General features: G+C 41.4%; 1 protein-coding gene across 10 annotated transcripts; it reads right to left on the reverse strand.

Annotated features, from left to right (window-relative positions):
• Positions 1–720: 720 nt before the first annotated feature.
• LOC134514934 (SERTA domain-containing protein 2-like) lies at positions 721–15,642 on the reverse strand. 10 transcript variants are annotated; one of them, XM_063333350.1, is made up of 5 exons: positions 12,257–12,375; positions 10,260–10,313; positions 9,923–10,027; positions 5,823–5,914; positions 721–4,394 (listed from the first exon to the last, which is right to left on the reverse strand). In XM_063333350.1, the coding sequence occupies exon 5, from the start codon at positions 4,388–4,390 to the stop codon at positions 3,539–3,541; it is 852 nt and encodes a 283-aa protein (XP_063189420.1). In that variant the 5' UTR covers positions 4,391–4,394; positions 5,823–5,914; positions 9,923–10,027; positions 10,260–10,313; positions 12,257–12,375; the 3' UTR covers positions 721–3,538. The 10 variants fall into 10 exon arrangements, with proteins under 10 accessions (XP_063189420.1, XP_063189417.1, XP_063189418.1 ...); XM_063333347.1 differs by having other exon boundaries at positions 5,823–8,580; XM_063333348.1 differs by lacking the exon at positions 10,260–10,313 and having other exon boundaries at positions 5,823–8,580.
• Positions 15,643–16,384: the final 742 nt, after the last annotated feature.

Here is a 16,384-nt window from a genome sequence, read left to right on the forward strand (position 1 = left end):
AAGTTACTTCCAGACCTATCCTTTTCACACTGTGGTCAGTAGGCTCCAGGACAACAGGCAGGAAGAATTCCTGGTCTGTAGGCAGCAGCCAACGCAGTTATCAATAAAACGCGGTTCATTGCAGGAGAGTCGGGATCTCATTTTAGAGGTCCACATAAGGAGAGGATGGAAACCTTTAAACTTCAAGTCGCTGGTGTGATTTGTATTAGCACAGACAAGCAAACCACCATCCACCAGCACAGAGCAGCAGTATTTTTGTCCCAGACTGACAACTATACAAGTCTGAAGCATCAACATTATGTGCATCAAGGACACTTGTATCTAACGCTTGCTTTCAAGCATGGCAACCCCTGAAGCAACACTGAGAACTGCAGGGACCAGGAAGACTGCATGGGGCAGCGGAGACAAAAAACAGAGGACAGCTCAGCACTGACAAACATATGTCACCGACTCCCAACAGGAATGCCCCCACCCCACCGGCAAGAAGCAACGCTCTGCCGGCCATCCCTCGTTCCTGAGGACAGGACACACAAAGGGGATGCAAAGCTGTGTAAGGTATTTAGTATTTCCGGGGAGAAAAGAAGGAAAAAAAGCAGTCATCTAGGGAGAACATTACGTCTTGGTGAGTAAGAGATGAAGTGAAGGATGGCAAGGTACCACGTTTTTTTTTTTTTTTGTTTTAGAAACGGTCGCATACTGAAGGCTTCAAAATATAAATGGTTAAACTGCAAAACTGTGGCTTTTATTTCCAAACATACAATAAATAGGTCCACCACAACTAGCCTCTAACTTCATTTTACATGGAAGGATTTTAAAATTAGTTTGTGCATATTTAAAAATTAAACTTCCCTTTGCACATAGTTCCATACATAACTGAACTGCATTACATACCAGCTTATGGTCTTGGCACTGTGATGCAAGCAACCAACTAGAAACAGAGCTTTGTAGCAAGCACCTGAACGAAAATTGCATTTTGAACTGTTGATAAAACATCTACCAACAATTTGATCTATTTCTGACGTATACAAAAAGCTTTAGCATGTAAATGCCAAAAAGCAAGTTGTCTTCTCTTATGTTTCTGTAGGGGCTGCAAGGTAAGGAAGTGGATTTATTAAGTGTTCACTATTTGCTACATGATACAATTTTCATACCAAAATATCTTTACTGCATAGTAACATTCCATATTATCAAATGCAAAAAGAAATTAGATGCAGTCTTTTTATTTTATTCCTCATCACTGAATTTCAAGACGTTTTTAACCACAACTCTGCTTCATCACAGTGCAGAAGGCCCTTAACAGTTGAAGGATTTATTCAGTCATATCTCTAATACAAAAGTAGAGGCTGAGGAAAAGCCAGAGTAGTCTATACACAATGCACAATCTGTGTACATTCTGAAGCTGTACCTCTTCAAGAACTATTTATACACTCTTCAAACAAATCCCTTTATCCAGCAATTCAAAATACTTTAGATCAGAAGTTTTATATTAGAATCAAATACATTATATGCATATAAATACATTTATACCCTTCGGTTGCTAAACAACCCAGATGGCTGTGAGGATGTGACCTGAACGGGTTCTCCATGGGTTTGGGATACCAAATTGTATCGGCAGCTAACTGTTAACCACAACAGTCACAGTAAAAACTGGAGATCTTTGCACAAGGTAGGTGTGCCATGGCATCGCTTAAGACTAGAAATAGTAGATGACACCCTGGCCCCTTCAATAGGGCCAGAATTTCAATTTCTGTGAGATGCGATGCACAGGCAATGTTTTTTTTCCTCTGCCGATGTCCCATTCACGAAAAGTCTCAGCAGAACAACAACAACAAAAAATAAACCTCCCAGAAAACAACAAACCAAAGCAAAGCTTTTACAACTGCAAATTTTCTTACAAGACAGGTGCTGCAGCTTTCAAGAACAAAGTAAAAGTTTTATAATTAAAAAATTAAAAAAAAAAAAAAGCCACCAACCAAAAACTAATGTGCAAGTGTGTAGTTCAGAAGACGACAGCAAGCATCAATACAGACCTCAGTTCAAGCTGAAACACCGTATCCCAACTGTCTTACGGAAAAATAATTCTCACGGCAAATCTCATCTTCCGTTAATGAGTGCACTTATATATACTTATATACACCCCCGCCATACACACGCACTCCTCCTTCCCCAGTACAACCTGCAGCAGCAGCCACCGCCACCATCACGATGCTTCCAAAGCCCACGCAGATCCAGCCCCGGAGCCCTCAGACCCCTGAGCTCCCACCCAGCTGCAGGATGGTACTTGATCATCAGCACTGACTCGCCGCACACCAGTGAGTGTTCCAGGAGTATTCAAAGCAGTAAGCACTGGTGTAGTAAGAAGTGTTCTCAACTTTGTCTCTTAAAGGATACAGAAATGTTGATGCTCTTGAGTATCCTCCAAAGGTGCTAAAAGTTTTTTAAGTTTGAAGCGTTTCTTTCCACAATGCCAGGTATACAAATGTGTATCTTTTTAAATAATATTGCACATAAAAATCATCTTAAACTTTGTAGTGAAAGCAGGGTTGAAGGACAGTGTTTTCCAAAACAGATTAAAAAGCTACCTGTACATAGTAAGTTTTAATTTAAAGAACGCCAAGATTATTCAAAATCTAAGCACGTAATACTGACAGAAAAATGTTAAATTGCACAATCTACATATAAATTACATTTGTAAATACTTAAAAGTTTTTAAACATTGAATACCCTTGATCTCACAAATCAGCTAGGTCACTGTCAAAGGATCAGCTTAATGAGTTAGACGTTACTTTCCCCCAGAAAAAAATAGAAACAAAAAGATCTGCAGTCTTAGACGAAGCACTGGAAAGAGTTAAAGCATTTCAGCTCAGAGGTAGTGCTAAACACATCCAACTAGAAGTCCATTATATTTGAACTATGATGAAATAACGTAGTAAAATGTAGAAAGACTATAAAATTTACAAAAATAAATAGTTCTGAATGCTTTAGAAAATGCAAGAGACTTTGTTGACAAGCGTCTTGATCTGCTCTTCTGACCAAAAGCAAGCAAAGCGTGTCTCATTTTTAAAATATACCCATCTCTAGTAACGCGTCTGCAATCCATGCAATCCAACTACGCAACTTGACGTATGCCAACTTGGCATAGACTCTTGATATTAAAAATAAAGTGGAGGCTTTGTAAAAGATCATCTCATATGAAATTTGTTTTGCATGTAAATTTTTCTGACAAATTAAAAATTGCACATAAAAAAGTTTATTGAAAGAGGCATGAGGGGTGAGATAAGGGTATGTGCCTATTGTTCCACATACACCCTGGAAGGAAAAAGATGATTGCACAGTTCTGATAAATAAATATTTCTTTTTTTAAAAAAAAATCTGCCACTTTTTTGGTTTATAAGTTTTGGAATTATTTAGAAAATCCCACTATGGACAGATTATTTTTAGTTTGTGTTTTGAAGAATTCTTTACAACTTTTCCAGTGGCTTTTATCCTGAAACCAAATGAAAGTGGCAGTAAAAAGTATCTTTGGGTAAAACGAGTATCAGGATCCAACGAGAATTTCCATGATGTGGTCCAACTCACTCAGATCTGTTCTACATATCTGAATGTTGCTTGCTGAAGAAGAATTACAAGATGGAAAGGTTTTCAATGGTTCTTCGTTAACAAGAGATGGTGATCTAGGCGGCATTAGTGGAGGGCAGCAAAAGTCTGAATCATACATTGAAGTGTCAATATCTTCAAAAATGTCATCTATTGCCAAATCCTTCAAGTAACTAGTTGAATTTGAAATCTCAAAGGAACCAAACACACATTCAGCTCCCTTCAAATCCTGTCTATCATCTTCTAGTTTTAGACCAGTATTTTCTGGAAACTTTGGCTGGTCATCTCCAGTAGGAACCAGACAAGCAGGCGGGCTTATATCTTCTACAAAGTCTAAATCCTTCAGAATAGATGAAATGGCAGATGACATATCATCATCTGAAACTATCAGCAGGCTATTTTCAATTGGGTCTTCTACAGACCGCAAGTCGCAACAGTTAGACTCTTGCTGACTAATACCTGAAGGCAACTGAAGAGAAATCCCAGATGACTCCATCCCTGTGTAGCTGTGAGAACTAGGAGTAATGCCAGGGCAGACATTAATTGGCTGCTGATTACTCTCTTGTCTCATTTCCTCTTGAATTTGCCGTACTGTGTTGGCTATGAGGACAGAGCGGTGCAAGTTCGGTTCCACCAGCATTTTGTACGTCTGTAACTTGGTGAGGCACATATTAAGCACTAACTGCCTCTTAAGCGGATACGGCAGACTTCGACTGGAATCAAAGGCACTCGAGAGACCAGCCATGTTCTCCTCATAGTCACTCAGCTTGCGTTTTAGACCTCTCCCCAACATGAACCTGAAAGACAGAAATTATGAATTAACCTTGGGCAAGGTATCACTTCTCCTGCAAGATCTCAGACACTTTTGAGAAGTCTGTAGCATACAATGCATTGGGTAACTTAGACTCTAATGCCATAGAACACTGAAAGACAGAATAAAATCCTACTCACGATACTGCTTTCACTGATAAGATGCACTTTCCAGCTCTATTGTTTTACAACGATTCACCTTTTTTAAACCAAAAGCACAAAAAAATATAGTAACTATTTTTTTAAAAAAGCTATGAGTTTTGGTTTTAAGGTTTACTTTCAACTCTGAGAATATAATTTAAAAAAAAACTTTAATAGGTGAGCTTTTTAGCCTCTTACCCATTTAAATTATGTAACATAACAAAAATTCATTAAAAAGACATATCTGAATGCCCACATGAAATAAAATAGATGCTTATACTAAGGATTATAATAGCTATACAGAATATTTCAACATTATCATTTTAACTTTCATTACTAGGTACAGCAGGTAAGATTTTAAAGCTAGATTCAAGACTCTGTTATCTCATTTAAGGTATTCTTCATGTCTTGCTCAGTGTCTCCGAGAGCTCTCTATAGAATATTTCTCTCCCTCGTCTTTGCTGACTGAAAGTTGTTTTACAACAGCTGAACCACCCAGCCAGACCAACAACAGGGCCTCCCATGCAATCCTTATATCCATTCCATGGCTTAGTACTTTAGCTAAAAGGTGGGACCAAATTTGTCTGGGCCAGCGAGCTCACAGAATGATGATCGGTGCTCACGGCTGCTGGCTCACAACCTGTTACTGACTTAACACTAAGGACATTCCAGCAGGAAGCTATTAAGTGGTGTTTTAAAAGTAAACAATTTTGGTAAATAACTAAAAGAAATAGAATTTAGTCGCTTTCAGTCCGTTTTATTTGCTGTTGCATTGAATTATGCTAGGTCTAGAACACTGTGGTACAAAAAAACCCCATATGCATGCACACCTAAAATACATGTGATCCAAACAAATACATGCTTGGATACTTTGCAATTACCACTCAAAATACAAAGTGTTTTATTAGGGACAACAAGCACTATGCAATCACTTGTATAAACACAGAAAAGGAGTATACCATGCACAGGAAGCACTGGTAAAATCTTGATTACACACATCTTGATGTGTCCATGGAATACAGACACCTCACCCCCAAACAATTCAAAAAAAATTAAGCAGTCATAAATTAGACACCCAGTGGCAGATTAAGGGCAGATCCTTCATACACAGTGATCCAGACCCTGCATGCTGCAGAGGGCCTCCCAACTTCCTTTTCATGTGAGCACGGGATACTGCCAGCAACAGCTCAGCTGATTGCAGCAGCTGCCAGCTGCTGGCCTGTTGCTAGACTTTTGGGGACAAGGAGATGGCAGCATGATAAAGCCTCTTTTACTTTTGGGATTTCTCCAGATTTGCAGGAAGCACTGCAGGGCTCCATGGCTACATCCATCTGCCTAGACAAGGCTGTTGGAGAACTCAGCTCCTCTGGAGGAACAGAAAGTAAGTCAGCAGTGCATACTTCTCAGCAAGACACACAGGAAAACACAGACAGTCGGTAAAGGAGTTTAAGTTTACGATCATACCCACTTTTTCTTTTAGGGATATACCTGGATGAAATAAAATTTGTCATAAGAATGCATTTTTACATAACAGGTAGCAGTTTGGCCTATAGCTCAGTTTACTAACGTGTTCACTATTAAAAAAAAAACACAATAAAAAACCCCTTTAATTACTTGTAATTTTACCAGTGCTGCAATTGCAATTTTTAAACTTTGGAAGTCTGTTTTACTCCAAAGTTTTCTCCTAAACTGCCACAGCACCAGCGAATCTCTAAAAAACATAAGGTGGCTGGATGTTGTGTGCCTGTTTACCTAGTTGATCTTCCCACACTTAGCACGTATCACTCCCCCATTCCAGCACCCCATTTAGAGCAAACAGAACCAGACAGTACTGAGCACTCCACTGCAAACAAAATCAGCAGAAGTCTGGATACAAAGTTCAGGTATCGAATATAATACGTATTTTTGAGGGCAGTGAGTGTGTGTATGTCAGGCATAAGTATAAATATACCATCTCCTAACAGATCATGAAGACAATTAGTGTCTGCAAATCAGAAAACTCACAATCAAATTAACTGTCCATTTTAAGTAGGGTTTAAATGTTGTGTACTGCTTAAGGCATTACCCCATACTATTACTATAAAGAATAAAAGCATACATCAAAATGGCTATTTGTCTGCTAAGCACCATCCCTCCCATACACTGCACACCAGTTTGTTTTTCTTTCCCTCTGCTAACTAATTAAAGCGGACCAAAATTCACACTCACAAGGGAAGAAAATTAAGACCATACAGGGAACAGTAATTCTCATACTTTATACATTCAGAATGCTTAGTTTTGACATTTAATGCTTTTAAAATATATATTTACATTTGTTAGACACACAGGAAATATTAGACTTATCTATTTGTATTATATAAATAATATGAATTTCTAGCATATCAAAAATGGGGCAGTATTTAAATTCTTTAAGCAAGCTTAAAGAGAAACCAAACTATCATATGTAAGGATATAGGTACTACCACAGGAACAGCCTAAAATGAAATATTTAACTTTTAAATTCACACAGTAGTCTGACTAGACTAAATATTTCATGTTTGTATATGCACACACTCTCCTTTTGATTCCTCCAATTTCCTTCATAAAATTTGTCCCAGAGCATTCTAGAAATATGTAACAAAGCTTGGGCATGACAGCACTCTGAACTATAAAAATGAAGAGCAAGAAAGATTATTTGCTCCAACTTCAAATGTTTCCACTTAACAGACTCCCCGTTTTCTAGATGTCAAAGATATTTTTTTTGAAGTATACAAACACACTCCTATCTTAGGTTTTAGAAGTTCTGCCTGTTTAGTATGTTTTTTGCTTAATTGCAAGGATCCGTAAGACTTCAGAGGTTACACAAAAAATTTGGAAAAGGCTAATGAAAACCCAAGTACCATTGGTACAGTGGATTTAAAAATGACTAGTGTCATGGTTGCTACAGGAGACATTAAATTTCAGTTCTTGTCAAACACACTCAGCTGCTGACCTACAAAAGATACAAAGCCCCTTTGTTACAGCTAATCTACATTTTATCAGGCCTTTTGCTTTACTTTCTAGCATAAGAATTTCTGACAGGGTCGTATCTCTCACAAACTACTTCTTAAGTAATTTGTCCTTTTGTAGCATGGCGTATTAACACATACATCCCAAACCCAAAATTCAGAAACCAGTCAAACACTCTCTTTTGATAACATTTCTTTGCAATGTAAGATGTTGATCACATTGTTTAATCATGCAGTGCTCCCCACGCTTAAGTTTTCGGTACTACGGAAAACAAACAGAAGTCTACAAAAAATCCACGCTACCGTGCCCAGACAATCCTGTGTTACTGAGTGACTGCTGCACAGTTGTCAGTTCAAAGAAGCACAGGTCAGGCGTACTAACACAAAGAACGTCAAGAAACAGCACTTTCCCTACTCCAGCCTAATTCCAGGAATCTACTCAGTTCTCAAAAAATTGGACCAAGTAACAGGATTTTGGAACATGCCAATCTGATAACTCTGCAATTTGTAAGTAAATAAACTGAACAAAAATTAAAGTTTATGCCAACTTCAAATGCGAGGCCTATGCATAGCTGTTCAATAATAAAAGAGGCAAGCTGCAAGTCATCCTTCTCTTGAACTTTACGAAAAAGTTCAACAACCAACTTTTTTTGAGTTCAGATGCTCTATTTTAGAATCTTTTGTCACCAAACAAACAAGAACAATAAGGAACACCAGAACTCAATAATTTTTTTCTGGCATTTTCTCATCTTCTCTCATTATAGTAATGCAAACTGAGACACAGGCCATTTATGGCAGAATGCTTTTTTAATTAAAACTATTTTGCAGATATAGAGAAAAGGAAACAAAGCGAACTCAATGTTTAGGAGTGCCAAACTCTTCATCCACGGCACTGAACTACAAAGGAGTCTGTACGTAGAAATTCTGGCGCCGACAGCATGTTCCTCAGTTCCTTCCAGTTCCATGGAGGACATTTCATAGAAACTCCTCCCTTCTAAGATGGGAAGAAGCATCCATGCACTGTAATCCTACACCGTACCGGAGTCTGAAAAAAAACCAGAGCGAAGTGGCACGTCCCTGGCTGGCAAATCCATGCAGAATACCAAACAGGCCTGGTCAGAGCCTGCAGCTACTCGGAAGAAACATTCCAGGCTACCAAGAAAAATTCACACTGCGGTATGTTGTGGACAATACAGGACTCGTGCCACCATTTCAGAGGAAAAACACAGCTCCATCTGTCACAGGGTCTGATAGTGCAGTGCAGCTGCCACTGACACATGGTTAGGAAGTACAGCTGGAAACAGTCACAAAGAAGAATGCAGCACGTGAAAACCCTCAATTACTTCTATCTGGGCAAACTATGTCTTAATTTCCTCTTCCTCACCTTCCAAAAAAGGTTTTAAGAGCAAGTTAAACGATGTTTAGAACTCAGAAACATAGAGAGCTTTAATTTTCAGTAGGGAACAGAATCAAAAAACATGAGTATATAAAACACATCTGCCACGGTTAGTATTGTCTGAACAGAAACTTTTCATGCACAAAATGAGCACTATGGTCAACCGCACAAGAGTTATTCATTTATCATTAAGGAATATGTTTAAATAGCAAGATCATCAATAAAGTACTGGGGCTGCACTATGCAGGTTAAAATCAGCTCATTGATAGTGGTCCCTTCTGGCTTTTCTTTTTAGGACATTATTAAATTCAGACTTGCCTGATCCTTTTCTTACAGCCACAGTGTTGCATTTTTCAGCCTAAGACTGTCTCAAAGTGATAAATTATTTTTCCTTATAGGACAGAAATATCAGATTTGAATTGGTGTAAGCACCGCATGAGTGAAAGCTGCCCATCTAGCTTTCAGTAATGTAACTTAAGTATTACAATCAAAATTAGAGACTCCTTGCTATTGTAATTTGGGTAATTCCCTTTCAAAGTTTCCTTTGGCTCGTTAACTGTAGAAAGCATGTAGCAGCAAAACCAGAAGTCTCTTTGGATTGTAAACCTGCGTTAGTAACTGACTGAAGCTGACTGATAACCTGATTTTCAACTCTCCCCTCTCTTCCATGGACATACGTTTCACAAGCACACATCTATCTGCAGGAAGTGTGAAGGAAGACAAACATCCCTATAGTTATTTCCCAGAATTACTCGATGTATGCTGCACACTATTTTTAATGATAACCTTTCCACCACCCAACATACATTTTAGCTTAGGCAACACAATTTCATTAATAGTTTTAATTAAGTAGTGGACTGGCTCTCGACCAGTATTCCATGTATGAGAAACTGCACAAGAAAAAGGTAAGGCTGAAGGTACAGTTAACAGACGCAGTATAAATCCTTTCCTCCCATCTGGACTTAACACTGATCACTTAAACATGACTTACGTAACACAGTAAGCTGTCAGACTACACAGAACAGTGTCTCTGATCTGGTGTCCTCAGCAAGTGTTGGAGACTCCATTAACATCACATCTCGGCTGTTAGCAAAAACTAAGAGGAAGTGAGGGAAGCAGGATTAAACACCTTAAAAAACACCAAAGTAAACAGTAATTTGGACCTGAAGACACTTTAATATACACAAAAAAGTACTTGAGTCCATTGCCTCCCCACCCCCCCCAGCCCTGCCCCAGTTTAGCCAAGATGAGTAACTGCTGGAGAAGGCACAAGTGGCTAAAAGTGTGCATACAGGGAGGAGTGCAGTCCTACCAGCTTACACCCATACCTAAACTCCTATGTAACAACTTCTTTACGGGAGTTGGGAATAACCAGAAGATCGCTGCGCAAAGAAGAGAGAATTAATGTCAACTTTTTAGTCATCAAATTCTGACCTTTTATACACCTAAGTCTGTTACTACTAAAGCAACTGGAACACAGAATCAAGATACGCTACTGTTCGGGCTTAAAGAAAAAACCCCATACCCTAAACCAGACACACACACCTCCAAACCAAACCACACAGGAAAAAACCCCACACCTATGGATGTACCTAACACCTTTTCCTGCATTTTGAAAATAAGAGTAGGCTGAACAGTACTCATTAAGTAGAGGAAAGGAATGAGAGGAAGATTGAGTCTAGCACAGAATTAGCCTGAAATTCATAACCTTCCCACTGTCATATCACTATTTGTGGAAGCAGAGAATAAATATGTATCACACACTAATATTTTAGGAGCTGCAAGGATGTTTACAAAGCACCCAGGACTAAATTTTACCTTGATTTAAAAGTTAGTTTGACCCCCCCCCCCCAACCTGTTTATTTTATGCCTAACGGGATCTGGAAAAGTCCTGTACTTAAAGGACATCTTCCAAAGTTCCTTACTCACATTTTATTTCATAAAGCACTACTAAGATCTTTGCTTTACAAACTACCACAGCTAAGTTTCAGAGCACAACATTTCACTCTAGAGAAGAAGCTCCTCTGTTAGGATGCGTACCTTCCACAAGCTGAAACAAGTGGATCTGGGCTGTTTACAACAGTAAATGAACCGTATTCTCAGCAGCTGATATCTGTCACTAGAGGCTAATACAGAAAGCTGCTGAGGGAGTACCAGTGTTAGGTAGAGAAAAACTTCCATCCTTAAAAGAAAACAAACTAAACCACTGTCACTCTTCTCCTTCCTCTAGCCCTCTACACTTGTGTATTTAGTTCCACGTTTACAAATAAAGCTCAGAGGTGTAGCGTTTAGCAGATTATTTGTCAGGAATTTGGGGTGGATTTTTTTTTTTAACAGAAGAAGGGCCCGGAATCATTTAAACTACGGACCAATAGTAGTTAGCAAAAGCTAACACATGATCAAGAGTTACTAAATCTAGAAACTCCCATAGTAAAACTAAACAGTAATTAAATGAGAACATAAAGGAATCCAAAAAACCACTGGGTTTCCACCAAAGTATCTCACTGGAGAGACAAATGATCATTAGAACTGCAAATATGATGACATACCTCTTCACAGCTTGTTCTAATCAACTGAACAGCTCAATCTGTTTTCCTTACAGTATATATTTACTTCAAATACAGAGATACTGGATCTATTCAACTACATAACACTGACATCTATTTTAGAGTTACAGTGATCTAAATAAAGATCTATTAATAATAAAAGTTATAGCTTCTTAACTATATCAAATTGTCATGTCCATACTTTAACAGAAAAACCATTAACAGTAAGAGCAACCAAGAAAAAAAAAAAGCTCTCCTTTCTTGATAGAGGACCATGCATTTACTCTAGCTCTCTGTACAGGATATTTAGGTAAATGATTTTCAATAACCAAATCATGAGTTAGTTTAAATTTTCTTTAACGCACTAGCACACAACTTTTCATCGCTATCCAAATCGCCTTCTCCTCACAAGACAAGACTGTAACATTCTTTTTCAGCCGCTTAACAGCGGACCTCACTATAAGAGTGAGGCCTTAGTTAACAAATTTCCAAGAAATGTGATCTTATGGCAATATTAAATTCTTTGTTACATTATAGTACTTCCTTGCTATAAGGGGAAAAAAAAAAAAAAAAAAAAAAGAGTAATGCAAATTCAGAATATTCAAACCAAAAAGCTTATACTATTCAATAAGCTTAAAGGACTCAGTATTATATACCCTGTTTCTAAAAATTATTTTTCAGTTTACCATTCTAACCCAGAAAAACAACATCTACATCTATCAGAACATGCGCTATGCAAGTAAGACATGTTGATTTCATAAAAACATACAAGTAGTTACCCTCAGAAAACAGAAAGGAGTCCAGGCAGGAAGATTCCAGATTTTGCATAAAGTGTGGTCATCCAAGAGTCTTGAACTATTCAAGAGGCCAAGCCATCCACCGACGTAGGATGATGTGACTTAAGGGGAATAACAAAACAAAACAGAGTATTTCATTACTATATGATTTTTTTTTTAAACCAGAAGTATTAAGCACACAATTCAATACAATTTTTTAAACGATCTGTGCTAAATCCTACTAAAATAGTTAAACTGAATAAGAAAAACTAAAGTTCATTAATACACTGAAATAAGAGAACCTAACAGTTTCACCAGGGAACACAGAAAACATGGAAGTAATCTTTCATAAATGAATACTATAGAATAGAACACTGATCCTCTAAGTGTTAGGTTTTAGGATAAGAACTTGCATTGATACTTCTTCAGGTTACTGAACACTGATTTACAGTTGTAATCATCCCAGAACTCACGTATCAGGAGAGACAATACCACGAACTGTGAAGAATTACATTTCAGAATTATCCCCTAACATTTACAGGCTGTAAAGGGAGTTACATTTTTATTAAATTCCCTAACTTTCCTTGTTTTCAGCATAGACAAAACTGATATGAGAAGACAGCTGGCCAGATGTCCTATGATTGCATATCATATTCAGTGTGGCATCATTTTCATGAAAACCCTGATAAAGTAACATCTGCAGTTTTGCTAGAGACCACATGCATTAAATCATGAGATTAGATCAAGGCACTGGAAACTCTGGGAAACGTGAAAAGGCTGAAGTGACAGTAAACTATGGACTAGGCTAGAAGATGCGGAAGGAACTGCATGATCCATACTCTTGAGGTCTCAACTCCACCTGAAGAATCAAAGTTCTATAATTCCAAGCATTAAAGCCCTTATACAGGCTAACAGCCTAGTCTCTGGACTGTATTTAACTTGTTTGCGTGTGTACAATATACATACGTACACACACAGACACCTGCCCCCCAACTACAGCATACCAATTACTTCACAGATTTACCACAAGAGCAAGGATCAGTACTTATCCAGACAAATTCAGTCCCGCATGATCATGAGTTCATACGTTATTTTACAAATCTTAAAATAATAGTGAAAGGCAGTCTTACATTTAGACAGATGGACAAGTAAACGAATACAGTTCACCTTACATAGCAACTCATAGCCTGATGCTAGCAAAGGGCTCCTCCGTTTACAGAATCTTGGAACTGTAAAGATGCAGTAAAACAGCAATAAAATGCCTGTGACCTAAGAATGCCAAATCTAACCCACAGCAATAACCACATTAATATCTCCCTCCTCCTTCTAGAAGCTGACTTCTTTCCTATAATAAGGAGATCCATACTATTTGTAAATACAAAAAAAAAATAGACAAATGAAGATTCATAACCTATTTGCTTTGAAACAGCAGGACTTCAGAAGGTCACTATTGAAGTTTATTAAAGTGCACTTGTGAGGTCACAGGGGGAGGTGTACATTCATTGCGTTTTCTACACAATGAATATAAAAGAACAAATGTTTTAGGATGTTAAGTCTTTTCAGCATTAAAGAATGCTAAAAAAGCTAACAAGTGTACTAAAATGTTGAAAAGTTTTAGACTTCGGACCTTCGGTAAAAAAAAAATATCTAAAAGCATTTGATAAAAAATTAATACTCTTAATTATATTTTAGAAGTCCAACCTTTGCTAGAAGGAGCTGAAGTCCAAGGAGTTATCAAATTTAATCCTTTTACTATATACTTCAAAGGACTCCTGTAAAATTAACTGTTGAGGTTATGATTTCTTCCCTATATAACTTCACACTGGGAGGAGTGTCACGAAGAAGTACAGAGGTAAGGTTACTAGGTTTAGTTTTTACAATCTGTTAAAATAAAAAAAATAGAAGACACACGGTAGCTGTAAATCACTATGAATTATATGTGCAGCAGATTATTTTTTTCTTTCATTTTCTTTCACTGTCTTCCCTCGCAGTTTCCTAGTACCTGTTTACAGGTCAATTTAGAAAATTGAGATTACAGCAATAATTTAAACGTTAACGGTATTTTCCATATTGCAGTTAACTGCCTCAACTAAAGAATCTTAGCTGAATCAAAAACAAAACAGAAAATTACTGCCCAGGGCTCCTACCTATGTTTTTGGAAATGAACTGTTCCAACATAGTTTGAAAAATTCCAGGCCTATCTAGGGCAGAAATTATTAACTGCATCTATTAGTGAGATGAATTTACGATATGCGTAACAGAGACCAAGCTTATGCTCCTTATCCACCTACTTGTAGTTCAGACGAACGTTTATTGAGACAAACAAAACCTACTATTAAAAAAAAATAAAAATAAAAACGTAACGGCAGCACACATACACGAGACGCAGCTGCCGAGCGGCAGCGATCACGGGTGCCAGGAATGAAAAAGCTGGGATTCGGGGAGAGCCGCCTCCCTGCCACCCTCCCCGCGGCCGCTCCCGCCGGCGCACAGGTCCCGGCAGAGCCCGAGGGATCCTGCCACCATTTGGCCTTTGTGGAAGGGGACTGGTCGGTGCTTCCTGCAGGCGGCCGCCCGCCCGCTCCCCCCCCCCTCCCCTCCCCTCCCCCCCCGCAGCAGTAACCAGAGACAACCTTGGGCTTCCCGAGCTGCGAAAAGTTACACTCCTCCCCCTTCCTCCTCCCCAGCTTACCAGAGACCCCGGCCGAGCTAATTATAACTGCGCTAACAACTTCCACCGCAGTCCCCGCTCCCGGCGCCCTGATCGCCGGCCTCCCCAGCACCGGCCGCGCTTCCCCCCCCCCGCCACCCCCGGCCCGCCCCGGCGCCCAGCCGTAACTCCTCCCGGCCCGGCGTGCCCACACTCCCCGCTCCCGCCATCCCTCCCCACCTGTCTCCGCCGCCCCGGCCCCGCCGAGCCCCCGCCCTCCGGGTCCGTCCCTCCCGCCCGGGCAGAACCCCCTGCGCCCTCAGGGGGGGCTCCGGCTGCCGCCGCCTCGGCCGCCCGCCCTGCCCAACCCTCCCTCCGCGGCCGCCACTGCCCTCCCCCGGCGCCGGGCCGTCTCCCTGAACCCTCAGGCTCGCCAGCACCACGTCCGCCAAGGGTGGGGGTTGCCCTCCCGCCCCCTGCCCCCCTCACGGCACCTCCTTTAGGAGCCGCCGCCCGACCCTGCCCGGCGCCTCACCTGTGAGCGGAGGAACCCCCCCGTTCCTTCGCAGCCCGCTGTGCCCTCCCTAGCCAGCCGGCCAGGCTCCCTTCAGCGGGGCTGGGACTCCGACCGGGAGGAGGCGGAGGCGAGCACCACCCCCGCCGGGCCCCGGCAGCCTCCGCTCCGCCCTTCCCTCCGCCCGCGGCACCCACAGCGGCGGACGGGGACGGGGTGGGGGGGAGCTGCGTGCACAGCGCCCGCCAGCTGGCCGCCTTCCCATTGGCCAACGACCCTTTCAACCTGCCCAGCAACCATTTTCCCACTGGCCGGCGAGGCGGAGGGGTAGGCGGTTGGGCGCCGACTGTCCCCGCGGCACCGTCCAATGAGAAAGCCGTGAGGGCTGAAGTGGGCGGGGCCACCCCGACGGTTTGGCCCAATCGGAAGACGGGCGCCGCCGAGTCCCCAGTCTCCCAGCGCGGCGCTTCGGGAGGCGGCGGCGGCGGCGGCAGCAGCGGCGGCGGAAAGCGGGGGCGGAGCGGGTGGGCAGCACGGGGCGGCCGCACGCGCTGCCACTGCCGCTGCCGCCGGGGGGGGCAGGGCAGGGCAGGGCAGGGCCGGGCCGGGCCCGGACCTCGGTGGCCGTTGCGGCCTCTCCGGGCGGGCAGGGGGCCTGTGAAACCCCCGGCGGAGGGGGGACACACAGCGGCCGGCCCCGAGCCAAGCGCTGCACCCCCACCCCTTTTTTGGGGGGGTTTAAAGTCGCAGTCTTTGACCGAATTTAACGGATTTTAAGTACGAGGGTTTCGCGGGGGTCTCCGTGCAGCAGCGTTCCTGCAGCTCCCGCCTGCAGGGCCGTTGGGAAACACGGCGCTCACGTCTCTCAGCCGGCGGTAAAGCTACATCAAACATTGCGCAACTCTTCCATAAATGTTCACTGGATTTTTTTAATTATTTTTTTTTTTTTTTTACTTTAAAGATGAGG

Source organism: Chroicocephalus ridibundus, chromosome 4 (genome assembly GCF_963924245.1).
Source record: "Chroicocephalus ridibundus chromosome 4, bChrRid1.1, whole genome shotgun sequence".
In the NCBI taxonomy this organism is placed as follows: Eukaryota; Metazoa; Chordata; class Aves; order Charadriiformes; family Laridae; genus Chroicocephalus; species Chroicocephalus ridibundus.